This window comes from Salvelinus fontinalis, chromosome 3 (genome assembly GCF_029448725.1).
Source record: "Salvelinus fontinalis isolate EN_2023a chromosome 3, ASM2944872v1, whole genome shotgun sequence".
Lineage (NCBI taxonomy): Eukaryota > Metazoa > Chordata > Actinopteri > Salmoniformes > Salmonidae > Salvelinus > Salvelinus fontinalis.
This window is the reverse complement of record NC_074667.1, coordinates 36329281-36350393: the sequence shown is the minus strand read 5'-3', so window position 1 is coordinate 36350393 and position 21113 is coordinate 36329281. Positions and strand designations below refer to the sequence as shown.

Below are 21113 nucleotides of genomic sequence, written 5' to 3'. Positions count from 1 at the left end.
CCAGGTGACGCTCTCGGCCTTTCGTCCAGCACTGCACCGCCAGTGCCCCAACGGGGTCCCTGCTGCCCGGATATCAGGCGTTTCTCCTATTTCCATCAATAACCTCCAAGTGTGATCTAACCAAATTTATGACTGGCCGATACGAGCACGTGATTATTTTTAAACATCCCATATTTGGGCAATGGAGAAAAAAATAAAAAATCACCCACCTATAAATCGTGGTCATTTTTAGGATAAAACCCCATGAACTTCAAAAGAGCTACAAATCAAACGCAATAATAATAACAAACCGTTACAACTGCTATCTGTAGGCCTACATATTTTACAATTATCGGGTTACATAAAAACTTGAATGCAATAATTTAGTCCATATAAATGCTTCCATTTCGTTTCCTTAGCGTTTTCTCTTGAAATGAGCTCTTACGTAGCCAACTCATTGTTTAAGCAAACTCACGAGGCGTCAGCCTTCGCTTTGAACAACCATGGATACGGCTCTAGCCCCGAACTCAACTTGTCCGGCTACTGTGGTTTTGGAGGGCATGATCACCGGGGGTCATTCGCGTCCCCGCCGTCTTCGAGCGCCCTTGGCATGGTAGAGATGAACTCTGGGCTGCATGGCAATCCTGGCGACCTTACACTACGACCAGAGTCTTCCACAGGAGACGCTTCCCAGAGACGCCACATGAACGAGCAGACAAGCCGCCAGGGTTCTCTAAATCTCGGACTGTATTGTCGCAAACCCGAGACGGACTCGGATTTCAGCGAAATGCATATCTGCAAGACTCAAACAGGCGAGATCAAAGTCGTAACTTTGCAACCCGTCCAGCCAGTAAGACAAGGAAACCATTCTACTCAGCCACAAACCAGCGAACCGCAACCACAAATATATCCCTGGATGACTAAACTACACATGGGTCACGGTAAAGTTTCATGTATATCTTTTCTTTATTTTGTACAAAGGGAAGTTTCTTTCTCACACCCTCTCTCCTCCATGTGTGTCTCTATTTTTACCCTCCTGAGTCCATTCACAGTTTTTCTTTCTTGAGTTTTATAGGCTGTATTCGGAAATAATAAAACTCGCAGTCGTAAATTTTATGACAAAGTCATCAATTGCTCGTAAAAATGTCCTGTTACACCGAAGAAGCGATCTGCGTCCAAATTTATGACAGGGTCATTGGATAAGGGAGACACAAGTCCCTTAAAAATCTCAACAAACAACGTTTTCATTCTACTTTATTTAGAATCAAAACAAGATAGTATGATAAGTAGGCCTATGATGCTTATTTTGAGGAGAGTTGAAGGGTGAGATTGTGGATTTCACTGTGCACTTTAACTGAACGTTTATAAAATTTGAATAGTCTACTTACTTGCCATGGCAACTTATTCTGTGTTATGTAACAGGGCATGTAACCTACTATAGAGGGACAAATGATATTTCTGTAACTGTAGCCACCTTGTTCTTGTTTTAATTGTAGTTATAATAACAATGATTATTATAATAACAATAATATTATTAGTAATAAGCCTACTAGTAATACAATCATTGTAGTTTCATTGAGTGAACCCGAATGGACACCTTTTGCGGGGTTTTGGTAACTCACGCAGCTCCACATTGATTACCATTTATCCAGCCATCCAGCTACCCTCATATAGGCTATATTCATTAAGCCATACAGTAACTTTAAAATGTTAAAGTAATATTTTAACATGAGGATATAGTCACAGAAGAGGCTGTGTTTTGCTATTCATTCTTATTAATTGATATGCTACAAGTCATTGCATGTCCATTGACAAGTTAAGACATATTTTAAGTGATAATGTTGAGAATGTTTCTATGAATTGTCACATTTCCAGTGTGGTCACAGATTATTGTTCTCTCAATTACACTCCAGAGGCTGACGGTAAAAGGTCAAGGACGAGTTACACGCGCTACCAAACTCTGGAGTTGGAGAAAGAGTTCCATTTCAACCGGTATCTGACGCGTCGTAGGCGCATCGAGATCGCCCATACTCTCTGTCTGAACGAGAGGCAGATCAAAATCTGGTTCCAGAACCGCCGAATGAAGTGGAAGAAGGACTCAAAGCTTAAAATTAAAGAGTCAATCTAAAACATGGAGCCATTTTCAAACGTTATCAACGTTCCTTAGAGATGTCATTCAAAGACTGTCAGCACCACCCATGTTTCCAAACAGTGACTTTTGTGATGCGATGTTTCAGTGTGATGAAAAATATTGAACATTCTTCGATTATGGATCTGATTATGTAATATACCTGTCATTTGGTTTGAATATTGTATGGTTTTATTTTCTATCTTTGAATATGTACTTGTTCAGCAGAGTCTTATATAACTTGTGAGAATGGAAACGCTTGAAATATATTAATTCGCGAAAATTGTAACATTTCATCACTTCCCTTTTTTTACCTTAAAGTATTTTAAAGTTGAACGTTTTATTGTTATTATCGTATTACCACATTTAAGTCATTTAGCAGACGCTCTTATCCAGAGCGACTTACAAATTGGTGCATTCACCTTATGACATCCAGTGGAACAGCCACTTTACAATAGTGCATCTAGATCTTTTAAGGGGGGGGGCAGAAGGATTGCTTTATCCTAGGTATTCCTTGAAGAGGTGGGGTTTCAGGTGTTACCACTGTACTATCACTATTGTTTTCTTCGTGAGAGGTGCCTATTATTTATATAAAAAAACATCAAGAAGGTAAATTCCTTGTAGTTTATCTTCAAACTCCTTAAGTAATTATTTTCTGTTTGTGTTTTTTATCAGCCCCGTTTATTAAACAACCAGGGATCTTAAGATGTAACATAGACACATTTTAGTAAATTGCGAGGGCTATATCATTCTGTGATTGTATTTAAAATAGTCCACAGAAAATGATTGGTTTTGGACATAAAGTGTCGTGAGAACAGTGATATACTTAAACCTTACTATACATTTCGTAGTTAACATGTATACTGTGAATGGGTTCCTCATGTGAAAAGGTATATTGTATTAGGCTACATAACTTGCCAGTATAGGCAGGGGCTTCATATTTGGGGGAAACATAATATTTGGCCTGATTGTTGACTAAAATCTGACTCAATGTGCCAAGTATGATCGTGGGATTTGTTTTTAAACCCCAGCATTACATTTGTCACAAATCATTATTAGCAATTTAGAATATTTTGTAAAACACGAAAAATACATGTAGTGGCAGATTACAGCTGAGAATTGGGCAATAGCCCACACATCCTACATTTCCTGCACATTTCAGATTAATGGGGAACATGGGCAACCAAAAAGACAACCTGTAGTCTAGAATTTATGTAGGCCTAATGTGTAACTTATGTTCACTTCAATAATTATTAATTATTAATGTGCCTAAGGTTTGAAAGTGAAGAACACAAACATGGTATTCCTTTTCTTCTGAAAACGTATCTCTCCAACTAATGTGAGATTATGGGTTGACATAAAGGTTGTCATGAGGCAGGAGACTCATTCCTCACTTATACAACTTTGAAGGCCTTGTAGGTAAAACAAATTCACATATTACATTGAACATATTCTTGACCAAGTTTCTTTTCACTTTGTAGAAATAATAATAATCTATTGAGTGGTTTAATGTAGGATGAGCCTCTGGAACGAAATGCACTTGAATGATTGAATTACCTATATTAACTAGAACAGTTAGCACCATAGTATAGCTTAGATTTAAATGTGCTCATCTTGATTACAGATAGCTGAAGTTTTATCGTTGAAGTGAACTGAAATCTTGAGGAGAAAGGCATTCGTGCTATGTTTGTGTTTTAAGTCATGAAATAAAGATGGGTGAATTTGGGGGGACAAGACAGCGTCGTATGTGCTTCATATTACAACTATGTCTTTTGAATATGTCACGGGGTGTGGGAAAGTATAATGGTATACTGGAACTTTGTTCGGCTAATTCAGTAGCGGTTTGATTAGCCAACTCCAAGAAGAATTGGTTGTTTTTTTACTCTTTGGCCCTTAGCAGTTCTCAACGTGCTCGCCGGTTCACTGTCAGGCTCCACTTCCTTAGTAATTGTTTACAGTACTGACGGATGCCTGTAAAACTTTATGGCCCTGTCGTGTCATAAAACTTTACAGCTTTCCCTAACACCGCTCAAACAACGACAGTTGTTTCCTGTCTAGCAAAACAGATGCACTTTCAGGAAGGCTCTGAATACAAGAGAAAACGCTAATTCCATTTGATGTAACCAATCTGTTCATTTTGCTAAAATACTAACTTAATCACCCAAGATTGACAAAATGAATATCATTTTCATTGGGAAAAGTAAACTTTTAATCAAAGTCCCAAACAGCAGTTGAACTAGAAATACTATATTATTCTCTTTGGCTATTTCCAGGAACATTCAACACAATATCTAACTTATGTGATAACGTAAAAGCTTTCTCTTGTCGTTTTGAATGATCCACCAACTTTGGACCCGAAACTATCATTTAAAATGTATTTGAACTCAAAACAGGTCCAAACATGATTTCTTCCTTAATGTCACATGTTGTCCATATCAATGTTTCTGACGGAACTTTTCGATCAAAAACACATTTATGGAGCCACCTTTGACGGAAACATGCACTAAAGTATCACTTTTGCATCGATCATTTTAAAAACCGCTGGTTATAGAGAATTCTGGTTTGGTTTAATTATTAGGGTCAACTATCTTGTCTGTCTATAATAGTAGCCTACATGCCTTGCCTCCATGATCCTACACCGGGAGCAGTATGACACGATGTAAAAAAAAAAACTCAGGAGGAACCTCTGGAGCCGTCATCACGCAGCAACAACCTTGCAGTCTCAAACATATCAACACAGGTAAACAGTGCTGGACAACCCCTCCCCTCCTCAAGCCCTTTCACACGTGAAGGAGTCCTTTCCACAAGAGGATAAACTGGTGTCTACCTTGCAGTCTTCTGCAACTTCTTGGTACAGTATTTCCCCAACACTATTTACATGTCAAACCCTGTTCCATGTCAGAAAGAATGAAACAAATATGACTCACCTCTTCATTATTGTGGTTATAGTTCCCCCAAGAAGTCGTACGTCTGACATACCTATCCGGTATGTCAGTTTCAGACTTCGCGTAGAGTAGTTTTTTTTGTTCTATTGGATAGCGTCCTTTTTTGTTTCCGTCTGTCTGTCTTTTGTACTTTTAAACTTTTGGAGGTTGTGTATGCAGAAGGGCCTAGGGCGCTGACCCTGAGTGGCTCGCGGGGAACACGTGATGCCATTAAAGTAAGTTTTATGGTTTGGGAGAGCTGACAACCCAGTCCTCGATATATTTACATCATATGTAATCTTAACTGTCGTGAATCGCAGCTGTTGGACGCTCGTATCTGAGTGGACGGTGGTGTATGAGGCGTTTAGTAAGGACCATCTCGCCCTCAATACTCTGCACTCTCATCGTTTGACTCAGGCAAATGGTTCCCAGACGGTGCAGTAAGTTAATAATCTTGTTTATCTTGCTGGTAATGAAATAGACACCTGCCCCTTGTAACACCAGGGGGGTTAATTAATACTGTTATTTTAATGTTAGCCTGATAAATGCCTTGGTGATCTGGCGCGAATGGTTTTCAATTAGACTCTTTACATGTTGGCATTTTCTCTCAACTCAGATTACTTTTAAAGGTAGACTATTTGCATGTGGTATAGATGTGATGCTGTGGGGGTTAACAGTTCAGTATAGGCTAAGTGCGTTTCATTTAGGTCTTTGTAGCTTGTAGCATATCGGAAGCCCCCGGTGTTCTCTCGACGTGTGTGGAGTTGTCGTTACATAATTAGACTTCAACATTGCAATGTGATTGTCTTTGAGTTAATTTTGTTTCGTTGATCCAGCAAACAATCAGCTTTGATTCAGCAATCACCATTTATACAGGGTTAATAGCTTCATGTTTTTAAGGGGACATGAACATAAAACATAATGGGTTGATTAGTAATGAACAAATAATAACTCCTTTAAAAATTCAACATGGAAGCAAGGCAATTGAAGGCTATCAACTTAATTTCAAAAGTTAATCACAGCTCACTGTATTGACTAGTATTGTGTCTGTGTCTGTGTGAGTGGGGTGGGGGTGTGGGGTGTGGGTGGGGGGTAGTCTACAAAGGAACCATTCTGCTGCTATCAGGCTACTTAGAAGCTAGGTTTCAATCCAACTTGTCGACAGATATATATTCTACAAACCGCATAAAGGGGTATAGTCTACATGATGAGATTATTATGGATAAGAGCAAGAATATTTTTTATTTGTCATACGGCAATCAAGCAGAATAAGACCCTCTATATTTATTGGCAAGGAGCATCAACATCACAGTGCACTTTCACCACCCTGTGAAGTTCCTCATAATTTAATTTCAGATGTATTCTAATAAACTGCATGGTTTCCCGAGTCTTAGTGGGAGGACACACCATATCATTGTGTGACTCCAAGTTTTATTCGATATTATGGTTATTATTTCAATATTTGAGCGTAAAGGCGTTTCCACCGCCATTTCTCGCACAATTAATTTTACGACAAAAACAGCTCACCATCTCGAATGAACAAATTATTTGTCGCATTTATAAAATTGTACCGAAACTCTCTGTTTCCATCACAGCTGTCGTGATTTAAAAAAAATAAGCTATGACTTTACTCGCATAAAAACTTTGAATGGTAACGTGGTTTGTGATAGCAATTATTCAATCTCAAAGTTTGTAGCAAGCATACCAGCCGGTTGGACCATTAAACCCTGTGATGCCTGCCAGTATCGCAGGCACCCATTCATTCATTAGAGACTCCCGGTCCTTACTGAGCACAGGAACAGATTGTGCAAGTCTAATTTTCCGGCCCTCTGAATTTAACTTAAAAAATCCCAGCTGGGTAGGCCTAGTGGTTTGCTTGTGTTTAACGTTAGATGGTAGCTTGCTGTTAGTTCAATAGACAGGTTTTACAAGTGGGGATTTGTTTCATTCTTTGTTTGATGTTTGTTATGAATAGTTTCCCCCAGAGGCTGTATGGAAGTTTCCATGAGTAGCCTAGCTTAGGCTTCGCCAGTAGCCCAGGAAATGTAGACAGGAGCTAATTTCTGAATGAATTGAATATCAACAAAAATGTAAATATTGCTGGAATACATGTTTTACATGACAGATACAGTCAGGGCCAGATCCCTATTATGGTTCAGGATATAACGATTGGGTCATGTGATGTCATGTTTGTTTGACTACTCTCTACAGACTGCTGCAATTCTGGCCTCATTAAACCTCTACGGGTTCAGTGTCCCGTAGTAACAGCAAACTTTCCAGGACATAGACATGTCTTATATGGGCAGAAAACTTAAATTCTTGTTAATCGAACTGCACTGTCCAATTTACAGTAGCTATTACAGTGAGAAAATACCATGCTATTGTTTGAGGAGAGTGCACAACAACAGAAAACTTTTATCACAGCAACTGGATTGATACATTCACCTCTGAAGCTAAATAATGTTCTTACATTCAGTAATCTTGCTCTGATTTGTCATCCTGAGGGTCCCAGAGATAAAATGTAGTATAGTTTTTCCTGATAAAATATATTTTAAAATTCAAATGTGGGAACTGGGTTCTACAGTTTGAACCCCTGCTGTCTCTGGCTCCACACCCACTCCACCCGGCCATCTAGATGTGTGAAAGTTAGTATATAAGCTAATGATCCATCATGTATGACATTCCTGGGAGTGTGTAAACTTACATTTTGTATTACCATATCATTTTTGTAGGTTCTCTGTAGTTATGAACTTGAAAATGTATCTATTGACCAATTCGGAACATTTGGGTAGATATTGTTCAGTATTGCAATGCTTCACTGGATCAATCTGAAACTTTGCACACACACTGCTGCCATCTAGTGGTCACAATCTAAATTGCGCCTAAACTGCAATATTATATTATGGCCTTTCTCTTGCATTTCAAAGATGATGGAACAACAAAATAGAAAACGCATGTGTTTTTGTTTGTATTATCTTCCAGATCTAATGTGTTATATTCTCCTAAATTAATTTCACTTTTCCACAATCTTCAAAGTGTTTCCTTTCAAATGTTATCAAGCATATGCATATCCTTGCTTCAGGTCCTGAGTTACAGGCAGTTATATTTGGGTATGTCATTTTAGGCAAAACATTTTTTTAAAGGGCCTGATCCTTTTTAACATAACATTGGACAGGTATCTGTGATATTCAATGTTATAATGACACTTTAAAAAATACTACAGGCCACCGCTATACATTTTGAATGATCTTGACTCTAAAATTAAAAGTTGAGTTTGTTATGAGGTTCCGCAAGGGTGTAATATGGTCATGTTGGGCATGCTTATAGCATTGTGTAATTCAAGCAACAACAAAACTGCTGGCTTCAAATCAAATGTTATTTGCCACATACACATGGTTAGCAGATGTTAATGCGAGTGTAGCAAAATGCTTCTGGTTCCGACAGTGCAGTAATATCTAGGTAATCTAACAGTTCCCCAACAACTACCTAATACACACAAATCTAAAAGGGGTGTAATAAATACATGGATGAACGATGGCCGAGTGAGCGGCATAGGCAAGGTGCAATAGATGGTATAAAATACAGTATATACATATGATATGAGTAATGTAAGATATGTAAGAATTATTAAAGTGGCATTGTTTAAAGTGACTAGTGATCCATTTGTTAAAGTAGCCAGTGATTGGGTCCCCATGTAGGCAGCAGCCTCTCTGAGTTAGTGATTGCTGTTTAGCAGTCTAATGGCCTTGAGATAGAAGCTGTTCTTCAGTCTCTCGGCCCCAGTTTTGATGCACCTGTACTGACCTCGCCTTCTGGATGGTAGCGAGGTGAGCAGACAGTGGCTCCGGTGGTTATTGTCTTTGATTATTTTTTTTGCCTTCCTGTGACATCGGGTACTATAGGTATCATGGAGGGCAGGTAGTTTGCACCTGGTGATGCGTTGTGCAGACTGCACCACCCTCTGGAGAACCTTGCGGTTAAGGGTGGAGCAGTTGCCGTACCAGGCTGTGATACAGCTTGACAGGATGCTCTCGATTGTGGATCTGTAAAAGTTAGTCAGGGTTTTGGGTGACAAGCCAAATTTCTTCAGCCTCCTGAGGTTGAAGAGGCGCCGTTGCGCCTTCTTCACCACACTGTCTGTGTGGCTGGACCATTTCAGTTTGTCGTTGATGTGTAGGCCGAGGAACTTAAAACTTTCCACTTTCTCCACTGCCGTCCCTTCGATGTGGATAGGGGGGTGCTCCCTCTGCTGTTTCCTGAAGTCCACAATCATCTCCCTTGTTTTGTTGACTTTGAGTGAGAGGTTGTTTTCCTGACACCACACTCTGGGGGCCCTCACCTCCTCCCTGTAGGCTTTCTTGTTGTTGTTGTGATCAAGCCCACTACTGTTGTGTCGTCTGCAAACTTGAGGATTGAGTTGGAGGCGTGCATGGCCACGCAGTCGTGGGTGAACAGGGAGTACAGGAGGGGGTTGAGCACACAACCTTGTGGGGCCCCAGTGTTGAGGGTCAGTGAGGTGGAGATGTTGTTCCCTATCATCACCACCTGGGAGCGGCCTGTCAGAAAGTCCAGGACCCAATTGCACAAGGCCAAGGGCCTCCGGCATTCTTACATAGGTATTCCTCTTGTCCAGATGGCATAGGGCAGTGTGCAGTGTGCAGTGTGATGGCAATTGCATCGTCTGTGGACCTGTTAGGGCGGTATGCAAACTGAAGTGGGTCTAGGGTGGCCGGTAAGGTGCAGGTGATGTGATCCTTGACTAGTCTCGCAAGCACTTCATGATGACAGAAGTGAGTGCTACGGGGCGGTAGTCATTTAGTTAAGTTATCTTTGCCTTCCTGGGTACAGCAGACTAGGATAGGGAGCGATTGAATATGTCCGTAAACACACCAGCCAGCTGGTCTACGCATGCTCTGAGGACCCGGCTATGGATGCCGTGTGGGCCAGCAACCCTGCGAGGGATTAACACGTTAAAATGTATTACTCACGTCGGCCACGGAGAAGGAGGAGGGGGGGCACAGTTGTTATTAGCGAGCCGGGACGGTGGCACTGTATTATCCTCAAAGCAGGCAAAGAAGGTGTTTAGTTTGTCTGGAAGCGTGACGTCAGTGTACGTGATGTGGCTGATTTTCTTTTTGTAGTCCGTTATTTCCTGTAGACCCTGCCACATACGTCTCGTGTCTGAGCCATTGAATTGCGACTCCACTTTGTCACTGTACCAGCATTTCACTTGTTTGATTGCCTTGCGGAGGGAATAACTACACTGTTAATATTCAGCCATATTCCCAGACCTCTTTCCATGGTTAAATGCGGTGGTTCGCGCTTTCAGTTTTGCCACTATCCATCCACGGTTTCTGGTTAAGAAATGGTTCTCGTCACTGGTACATCCTGTTTGAGTTTCTGCCTATAAGACGGTAGGAGCATGATGGCGATGTGGTCGGATTTGCCGAAGTGAGGGCGGCATCTTGCTCCTACCGTCTTATAGGCAGAAACTCAAACAGGATGTACAAGTGACTAGAACCATTCAATGCTGGTCTGACCAATTGGAATCCACGCTTCAAGATTGTTTTGATCACGCGGACTGGGATATGTTCCGTTCAGCCTCAGAGAATAACATTGACCTATATGCTGACTCGGTGAGTGAATTTATAAGGAAGTGTATTGGAGATGTGGTGCCCAGTCTCTGTTTTCAATGGTCATAATCACTGCTGGTTTCCTTTATCTCTCTCTCAAATTTACCTGATTCATTAGGGTTATCATAGAAGGGGATGGCGCTGGAATTTTAAATGATCTTGACTCTAAAGGTAAAAGTTGAGTTGGTTATGAGGTTCCGCAGGGTGTAATATGGTCATATTGGGCATGCTATATTGTTGTATAATTGAAACATGTCTGATGATTCGTCAGAGGGCCTAGCATGTGTTTTTTATAAGCGTCCAGGTTAGTGTTAAATTCCTTGAAAGCAGCAGCTCAAGCCTTTAGCTTAGTGCGGATGTTGCCTGTAATCCATGGCTTCTGGTTGGGATATGTACGGATGGTCACTGTGGGGACGATGTCATCGATGTACTTATTAATGAAGCCGGTGACGGATGTGTTAAATTCCTCAATGCCATTGGATGAGTAACGGAACATATTCCTGTTTGTGCTTGCGAAAAAGTCCTGTAGCTTAGTATCCGCTTCATCGGACCACTTCCGTATTGAGTGCGTTACTGGTACTTCCTGTTTGAGTTTGTGCTTGTAAGCAGGAATCAGAAGCATAGAGTTATGGTCAGATTTGTCAAATGGAGGACGAGGGAGAGCTTTGTATGCGTCTCTGTGTGTGGAGTAAAGGTGATCTAGAGTTTCGCCTCTAGTTGCACAGGTGACATGCTGGTAGAAATTAGGTAAGGCGGATTTCAGTTTTCCTGCATTAAAATAACAGGCCACTAGGAGCGCCGCTTACGGATGAGCATTTTCTTGTTTGGTTTTCGCCATATACAGCTTGTTGAGTGCGGTCTTAGTGCCAGCATCAGGTTGTGGTGGTAAATTTACAGCCCAAGGAAAAAATATAGATGAAAACTCTCTTGGTAAACGGTATGGTCAACAGCTTATCCTGAGGTTTTCTAGTGAGGTGTTCTATACGACTGTGTGATCATGCTTTCTATAGGTGATATGAGTAAACAGGTTAAAGGCAAATTTCTAAATTGTTCAAATTCATATTCATCATCTCCAGCTCCACCCCAACATCAACACATGTGAAAAAGCCACATTTCTATGTTTTGTCGTAAAAAGGATAGAGGAAGATAAATGTTTCCAATGACATCATCAACCAATTAGTAGACAATTGGTGGGCAATGCCTACTTGTAATTGGTTAAAATCATTTGATGCACACTGATGATGTCATTGGAAACACTTACCTGCCTCTATCTTTTTTTTTACTACATAACATAAAAACGTGCAATTTTCACATATGTTGATGTTGGGGTGGTGTTGGAGATGAATATGAAGTGGACAATGTTCAACATTTCCCTTTAACATTCACAAGGCCATAAGGTCAGACGGCTTACAAAGATGCATACTCAGAGAATCTGCTGATCAACTGGCAAATGTCTTCACTGACATTTTCAACCTCTTCCTGACCCAGTCTGTAATACTTACATGTTTCAAGCAGACCACCATAGTTCCTGTGCCCAAGAACGCCGAAGTAACCTGTCAAAATTATTATCTTCCTGTACTCCCTGTTCACCCACAACCGCGTGGCCTCGCAAGACTCCAACAACATCATTAAGTTTGCCAATCACGATGATGATTACGATGAGACAGTCTATAGGGAGGAAGTCAGAGACCTGGCAGTGTGGTGCCAGGACAACAACCTCTCACTCAATGTCAGCAAGACAAAGGAGCTGATCGTGGACTACAGGAAATGGAGGACCGAGCACACCCCCATTCACATCGATGGGACTGAAGTGAAGGATCTATCATGGTCCAAACACACCAACACAGTCGTGAAGAGGGTACGACAATGCCTCTTTCCCCTCAGGAGGCAGAAAAGATTTGTCATGGGCCCTAAAAAAGTTCTACAGCTGCACCATTGAGAGCATCTTGACTGGCTGCATCACCGTATGGTATGGCAACTGCTTGGCATCCGACCACAAGACGCTACAGAGGGTAGTGGGAACGGCCCAGTACATCCTTAGGATTAGCTCCCTGCCATCCAGGAAATCTATACCAGGCAGTGTCAGAGGAAGGCCCTAAAAATTGTCAGAGACTCCACCCAGAGAAATATTACAGTGTCAAAAATCATACCCCCAAGACATGCTAACTTCCCTTGTTACTGGTAGTGGAGAGAGGTTAGCATGACTTGGGGGTATGATCTTTGACCCTCTGTAACTTTCTCACTCATCATTGTTCCATATTCATACAGGACTATCACACTAACATGTATCTGTAAAGATGCTACAATGCATGTCAATTCCACCAATTACTCAAAGCAGTGTTGTACCACCTGTAATTCTTCTATGCTCAAACATGTGTATTAATAACATGATGTTTTTACTGCATTTTTAAAATAACAATAGGCCTAACCTTTAAAATGAATGATGTGCATTATATTATAGTTTCCATCAGGGCCACATTTCTCCGGATCTGTCCTCCTAATTTTAAAAACATACCCTGCATGCTATATATTTCATCCATGCACCTCTGAATTATTATCACCTCTACTCACTTATCCAACCCTTAACAACATTGAGAAAAGCCTATGCCTCAGTTATTAAATCAGTGCAATCAATAATCTAGTGTGCTGTCATACTCAGCTATTGCACCCCGAATACTCCTTTCACTTTTACATAAAAACACTTGTTAACTGAACTTATTTGTTTCTATAGTAGGCTAACTTGTTTTTTAAGGCCTAATATTGTGTTTTATTGTGTTAGCTTTCAATTCTGTAGGATTTCAATACTGCATGTTTTATGAAGGATTAAAACCATTTTCCCACTATTATAAATAGTGTATTGCTTTAACAAACGATTACAATATAGGCTAATCATCTTTGAAGATTCATCATCAATATCGATCTCGAGTACACGTCAGTCCTTGGTAGGCCAGAAACACACTAATGATGTTGGGGTCAACTTTTGTGCAAGCACAGAGTATTTATTATCTGACTGCATCTCAAGTAGTGTACGTGAAGGAACTTTTAAAGGATCAAAATTCAATCAATAGACACATGTAGGCTGTTTTTTCCCAGTTAACATCTAACATCATTTGATTGCCAAACGGGTTTCATGGATTTGTGGAGAACTGTTTGTGAAAACTAGAGAACTGGAACATCCTGACTAGAAGAATATGAAAGAGTCTTCCAACTTGATGAATTAAACCTCAACAACAAGAGAAAATAAATATATTGTGATATACACTGAGTGTACAAAACAATAAGCCAAGTTGACACAACTGTGGGTAGCATTGGAGCTTACATGGCTTTCGACACCTTGAGGGGTGTATAACTGAAAATATATATATATATTTTTTTCATACAACATTCAAATGCTTCCCGACATGGGATTTAGAGAGGACACTCCATAATACACCAATTAGGCCTACACTCTTAGAAAAAAAGGTTATGGATAGAATAAAAAGGATTCTATGCTTGCTTCATATATGGCACCCCTAACGGTTCTATATAGAATGGAAATTTATTCCATATAGAACCCTACATGGAACCCAAAGTTTCTAATATGGAACCAATTTTGCTTCAGTGAAAAACAACCCCTGGGGTTCTGATCAAAGAACCCTAAAAAGGGTTCATACAGAACATTTAGGGGTGCCATATGTGAAGCAAGCAATAGAATCCTTTTTGGTTCTATCCAGATTTTATTTTTCTAATAGTGTACCTGCAAATGTCATTGTTGGTTACCTTACTATTTTCAGTGAATGCTATGGCAACAGCATTGCTCAGTAAGCGTGTCTGTTTGATTGGATAAAATAGCATGTCATTGATCTATTACTGCAATCAATTGAAAGTGCTTTTCAAGTGGGTATCACCACCAACTCACAACATTTCAGGAAATGGCTAAATGTATAGTCTCTGTCCCGCATAAAACCCATAAACCAGAGGGTTGAGGATGCAGACAGAGTCCTACATATTGCAACAGAGCCCATATGATTTCCATAGATTCAAGAAACGTCCATTTGCCATAATAAAAATAATTTCAGATTATTTACTCAAGGGGTTCATCTTTCCATCTCTACCTATACTGAGTTATTGAATGAGGTAACAGATCTAAATGGGATTTTAAGACAAATTTAATTGGTGATTCTTCATCAATAACCCCTTGGCAGTGAACTATTGGAACGAGTCAAACGCAAGAGGTGAAACGCCGGTCAAGCTGTCTACCAGTTAATATTAAATGTGGCTTCAGCGAGAAAGGGTATGAGAGAGAAAGAGGACTGTGGGGGATGGTAAATAAAGCGATAGTCTTGTTCCCCCACATATAAGCCTATAGGAAATTACTTTATAGATAGTCAAGGGCCTTTCTTAGACTAGCCTATTTGTATTAAGCATGCTAAGGTTCTCAAATATGAAACAAAACAGACAAAATAGCCAATTACTTCCTTTTGAAAATGCTGCTTACTCTTATTCTTCATATTAATATCATTATTGCTCGGTGAGGTTTATATTTATTCAGTGTAGCTTACATTCAAGGTATTTTTCTGGGAGTTCCTTTATTTGATGTCTTGCATAAGCATAGTCTACTTCGTTTGTTCAGTGTGCCACACTCGGGTTACCCAGCGGTCAGTATGGTAATGAAGAACACAATAAACCCTTGGGGATAATAGAAAGTCATTTTTCATCTCTACTGTCACGTGGCCGCTTTGTGTCCTCTGTTTTTCCAAACGGAATATTTATGATTAGGAAGGGGTACACAGCCGCAAGGTTATATTCAGTGCAATTTTGAAAGACATTTGACAATAAATGTAAGTTTTGCGCATGTATATCCACTTGTTTGTGGTGTGTTTAAGCTACTTCTCGCGGTTCCTTTGTGTAGCTTAAGCCTATACATTCCAGGAGTAGGCCTGACATATTAGGAGATTCAGATAAAGGCATACATTTTGTGCAACAAAAGATTTAAGGGTGGAGAGAAGCAGTGCAGAGGTCACAGGGTCTTGCCTCTACTAATCTATCCCAATGTGCACACCACGTCATTTCAACGTGGAAATTTGGGTAATATTTGGTTGAGACGTTGATCAATGAGATTTCAACCTTTATTCACCCACTCAAAAAGACAGGCAGAAGTTTGATGAGTTCCCAGTGTGTTATCACTATGCGTTCAACCATCTAAAAGCACAGCCAAATTCCAGTAGAAAAACAATGTCTGATCTTTGGTTTAGTTGTCATCTCAATATGGTCAACCATTTAAATGCACAAAGTTCAAATGGTAATATCGTGTCAGATATTTGGTATTTATACAACAACTTAATGTGTTATCACTGTGCTTCATCTAATAGCACAACCAAATGATCTGGATTGCAGTTGAGATTACATTTAAAGTACATAGTACAACCGATCAATGGTGTTCGAGATCCTGTACAGATTATTAAAGCAATTGTGAAGATCTCCACTGACCTGCAACCTTTGCATGCTATCTTGAACATACATGTGTTCTATGATTACATAAGAAGGCCTTTACAGTAGGCTAACCTCAATATGTGGCCATGGATGTTACTCATTTTAAGGTTGAATAAATACTGTACATTAGTTTGTAAGAAAACCTTAACTTTAGACAATTTACTGTATTACAATAGCAATATTGAATTGTGTTTGGTTGACAACACAACCAAATATCAACATTTAAAGGATATTGAATGCCAGTTTGTCCACAAATTAATAATTAACAAGTTGGACTCCTGTCTCCATCTCAATAAAAAATCTATGTTAAAGAATAGGACTAAATCTAATCAAACTTTAAATGCACGTTAAATAAAGTTTGATTTGATTTCGGCCTATTTTTTTACTTTGATTTGTGGTTGTGATGGAGACGTAAATCCAGCATTTTTATGATTAGATTACATTTGAAATCAACCAAAGCTTTAAACCCTAGGCCTAATATATATTGCCTATTTTTAGTTGAACCCTGGGTTGAATTGAAACAATAGCTGTTGGTGACTTTGCAACGTTGATTCACCAGGTTGTGCGGAGTGGGATGGGTCTAATAGTTAACACTAACGGCGTCTCACAGTGTTACGGAAATGTCTTAAATGTTTAGGTTTTCTGTGTTCATCCTGTTTAGATAACACTATTCACTTCCAAAGCTATGTTGACAGAAATGTTAAATTCTATATAATTATTACCACAACTTACATTATAGTATTATCTGCACCCATTAATAGCCTATATTATATGTCATTATATAGACCACTAGGTGTTTTGTTGTGCGTATTGACACTTCACAACCTATCGTCTGTGAGAAAGTTTACAAGCCGAATAGGCCTATATCTTCTCCTGGATGACAATGTCCTCATGCCATTGGCCTAGGCTACTTATTATTCTGAGTGGGATTTATATATATTTTTTCCCCGTTTTCACAATCACAGCTCGCAGCATTGGAATGCAGTTCAAGTCGTCTATATGCACCCTGTAGAACCGAATTTGTGTTAACAATACACAACCACAAATTCGCCTCTACGGGAATACATGGGCGATTTCAATACCTCAGCTGTGTCAAGTACAACGTCCGTCAAGAACATTTGATAATGCTTCAATGGATGTGAGCAAAATTCTAACCTTTTGAAGATGGGGAAGGAGAAGGTGCTGCAAATAGAGAGGGGGGAGGGAGCAAGATAGAGGGAGAGAGAAGAATGATCTAAGAAATCGTAAAGCACGCGTGCAAGCGGGGATCATTTGAAGCTATTGATTTACTGCTTTTTACAGCCCAATAAAACTCAGACAACATTTAACCAGGAGCCTTCAACATCAGCGGGCGGGCAGGCGCGCGATTCTAATAAATAAGCCATGCTAACTTTTATGTGTCGTTTTTATTTTTATCCGATAAAATCTGACACAGCAATGACGCCTATTATTTAGGAAGTAGAGACAGTTAACCTGGAGGTTCAGCTCTCAGTCGCTCTGATATAGAACTGTGAGGGGGTCTGTAACCCGCCAGGCCATTATCACTCATAGGGTCATTAGACAAATAATAACTGCTAGTCCATTGCAAGGACAGCTGCCATGTAGGCTACTCCTACTATTAACACCCCTACCACGACCTAATGCTAGACTATTCTGTCTTCGGTCTTCACAAGACGGTAAAACATTGCAATCACAATATGGTTGTTGTTATAACAAGCCTACAATAGCCTAAATCAAATGTTATTGGTCACATGCGCCGAATACAACAGGTGTAGACTTTACAGTGAAATGCTTACTTACGAGCTCATTCCCAACAGTGCAGTAATGGTCTAATAGTATATTACGCATAATATTATCATTATTAGCCTATTCATATCGTGAGAAGTAGCATTAGCAGTAGGCCTACTATTATCTATTAGTGGCCTAGTACTGGTAGTAGCATCATCTTCATTGGTTTAGATTGCTTGATTGATGTGTTAATTTACAAATTGTTGAATTATCCATTTGCGTTCTGGTCTCAAAGGATTGGCTTGTCGATGATCAATACTGCCTAATTAATTAGACGTTTAGTGTGTTATGGTAAGAATGTGGTCCTGTTTCTTAAATCAATCAGTTAGCCATTGGGTTATGAGTATGACTGCGTTCTGCTGTAATGGTTTAGGAGTTGAGTGGTTTATCTGTGCCTAACTGCATAGTTCACATCACATTACTCCATTGGGTTATGAGTATGACTGCGTTCTGCTGTAATGGTTTAGGAATGGGGTGGTTTATCTGTGCCTCTAACTGCATAGTTCAGATCACATTACTCCATTGCCACATTGTTCTGTTTATTTTGGTGTTTTCCGAGTCATGTCATAATACCTTTACTCAGCCTCAGTCCCAGGCTGAGATGTATCTCTGCCCGCATACTCACACAACCTCCCACTGACCTTCGCCTCTTTCTGCCCTATTCAGTCATTTGATATGGATCTTCATCGAAGAGGCCTAACCTCGAGAAAACACACTCACACCTATACAAAGAGTACAAAAATATTCTAATCAATATTTTGCTCCTTATCCGGGAACTACCTCGCCAGCTGCCATTGGACTGCTGTGTCACGTGGTTAAAGTAACTTTACAGGGTCGCTTGCTAGTAGGAGGGCTTTATGGACCAGAAAAACGACAAAGGTAGAAAAATAATTTTTCACTCCAGAAATTAATGATCATGAGCTCGTATTTGATGGACTCTAACTACATCGATCCGAAATTTCCTCCTTGTGAGGAATATTCACAAAATAGCTACATCCCAGAACACAGCCCTGAATACTACAGCCGCACGAGAGACACTGTCTACCAGCATCACCACCAGGAGTTGTTTCCTCCGCGAGTGACCTACCAGGAGCGCCCGTATAACTGTGTAAGCATCCCCGAACCCGAGCCCCAGACTGGCCATGGGCTTACACACTCGGGGAATCTGCTCGCGGGGAAGGCACAGACAGCTCCACGTGAGCCCTTGCCACCGTTACCCACATCCCCTACGACCCCACCGACTGCGCCGCCTACCTGCATCCAAGCCACCCCGGAGCAACCCACCACCTCTGCCTTGGCTAAGCAGCCTGTAGTGTACCCATGGATGAAGAAAATCCACGTCAGTACCGGTAGGCAATCTGTGTTGTTATTCTAATAACTCTCCCTCCCTCCCTCTCTCTTCCACTATTTCACCCTTATTTTACCTAGATCGCCTGCCTATAACCGGCTCGTGCTACGTACGTTGTGAGAGAGCAGCCCCTTTGAAATGGCACATATGAGGAGGATTTACGAGTCAGCATTGGCAATTACACCCGCCATAAATTTTATAGCGGAGGGACTAGTCTGGACAACCGTATTGCCATGTGGTTTTTTGTGTTATGTAGGCTATGTGTCAGAGGGAGGAGAGAGTGAGAGAGAAAAAGAGGGATAAGAATATTTTTTTTATTTGTAATGTTGAATAAATAATTCAGCTGCTCCCTCGCTGTGGAGAAAGTGCTACCCATTATATAGACCATGAGTCGAGTCCCTGACTGTGAAATATTTGATTGGGGTCTAGATAATAGTGATTGCACTCTCCATTTTCCGCGCTATTTCTTTTCCTATTTCAATTTACGCCAGTCTTGCTTCCCTCCTTTTCCTTCTGCTTTTCATTTCCTTTCTCCTCTCTTTTCTATTTACCTCTCCAAACCTCTCAGCGAATCCCAATTACAATGGAGCAGACGCAAAGCGGTCCAGAACAGCTTACACTCGCCAGCAAGTCTTAGAACTGGAGAAGGAGTTTCACTATAACCGCTACCTAACTCGGCGAAGACGCATCGAGATTGCCCACACCCTGGTTCTCTCCGAGCGCCAGATCAAAATTTGGTTTCAGAACCGAAGGATGAAGTGGAAAAAAGACCATAGGCTACCCAACACGAAAGTGAGATCCTCCTCCAACACTAGCGTTATCTCCGGGTCTAACACAGCGTCAACAACAGCCAGCACTCTCCAGCGTGCGGTGGGCTCCAACACTGTGCCAGCTTCAGAGGAACTCTCTCGAGTGTCCGTAGTCGAACGAAACCAGGATATTACAAGGTTATAGACAAACAATAATATCTAACAAATAGGAAGAAAAAACAACGGATTATTTATAAAATACATATTATTTTTTATATATTTGTTCCTCGTAGTGTTCTTGTGCGTAAACGGGGTATTCCTCTCAGTCCACAGTTATTCACGATTGCATGTTACATAGCATGGATTACTGTAGATATCAATGCATTATTACGGTTATCAGGGTTCATTTATTTATGATAGGAATTGTTACATTTTTTTGTAAAACATTTTTGACGAACAACAATGGACATTATCAATGAATTTGAATGTCAATAGATCTACATGCACAATAGTTTTATTTATTCTCTTAAAAAGAATGGTAGGGTCATTTATTCATTTTTTAATCTCAGAAGTGACAGTAACAATAGCAAGTATACGTACCATTAAAACAATATATTGCAATAGCCTACATGTGAATCAGTGAAATGTTGTGAATTATTTTTCAGCACAACCTCTTATCAGGAAAAGAAAATCTTAGGTAAGGAGTGTAGTGTGTTTTGTGATTACTTTATTTGTGATTTAGCTTTATTTGAATTGATCAGATGCAACAAAATACGTTTAGTGTATTTGTGATAGTCGCAGTGGTCAATAAAACAGTGTCGAGTAGTTTAAAATACCTTTGTCATCTTTATTTACGTATTTAGCACAAAAATATATTCTATATACATATGGCCTACACTGTGGTTTGAAAGTTCATCCATGTAAGAGATGGGAAACCGTTGAGCGTTCCAACGAAGAAGTGCTCGGACCCTAAAGTGGTAGTCCTATATGTCATCGGAATAACTTCTTTTGGAACAATTATATTCTTCTGTGAGTGAGAAGGGCAAAGAGTTTTCCGAGTCATCTCACAAGAATAGCCCTTTCAGAGTACAC

At 40.2% G+C, this 21113-nt stretch overlaps 2 protein-coding genes across 3 annotated transcripts; both read left to right on the top strand.

Moving 5' to 3' along the window:
* The first annotated feature begins 228 nt into the window (after positions 1 to 228).
* LOC129846546 (homeobox protein Hox-C5-like) lies at positions 229 to 3833 on the top strand. Of its 2 annotated transcripts, XR_008758270.1 has the most exons (3): positions 229 to 920; positions 1893 to 2461; positions 2642 to 3833. XR_008758270.1 is itself a non-coding variant. In XM_055914493.1 (2 exons), the coding sequence occupies exons 1-2, from the start codon at positions 413 to 415 to the stop codon at positions 2105 to 2107; spliced, it is 723 nt and encodes a 240-aa protein (XP_055770468.1). In that variant the 5' UTR covers positions 229 to 412; the 3' UTR covers positions 2108 to 3833. The 2 variants fall into 2 exon arrangements, 1 of the variants encoding a protein (XP_055770468.1); XM_055914493.1 differs by having other exon boundaries at positions 1893 to 3833.
* Positions 3834 to 18757: 14924 nt separating this feature from the next.
* Positions 18758 to 20838, top strand: LOC129846541 (homeobox protein Hox-C4a-like). Its single transcript, XM_055914477.1, has 2 exons — positions 18758 to 19273; positions 19841 to 20838. The coding sequence occupies exons 1-2, from the start codon at positions 18835 to 18837 to the stop codon at positions 20224 to 20226; spliced, it is 825 nt and encodes a 274-aa protein (XP_055770452.1). The 5' UTR covers positions 18758 to 18834; the 3' UTR covers positions 20227 to 20838.
* The last annotated feature ends 275 nt before the right edge of the window (positions 20839 to 21113 follow it).

Excerpts from the sequence above, each read along its gene's own strand:
- LOC129846541 (XM_055914477.1), top strand. The coding sequence starts at position 18,835 with ATGATCATGAGCTCGTATTTGATGGACTCTAACTACATCGATCCGAAA. Across the intron at positions 19,274-19,840 it reads GAAAATCCACGTCAGTACCG|CGAATCCCAATTACAATGGA; the intron begins GTAGGCAATCTG and ends CAAACCTCTCAG.
- LOC129846546 (XM_055914493.1), top strand. The coding sequence starts at position 413 with ATGAGCTCTTACGTAGCCAACTCATTGTTTAAGCAAACTCACGAGGCG. Across the intron at positions 921-1,892 it reads TAAACTACACATGGGTCACG|AGGCTGACGGTAAAAGGTCA; the intron begins GTAAAGTTTCAT and ends ATTACACTCCAG.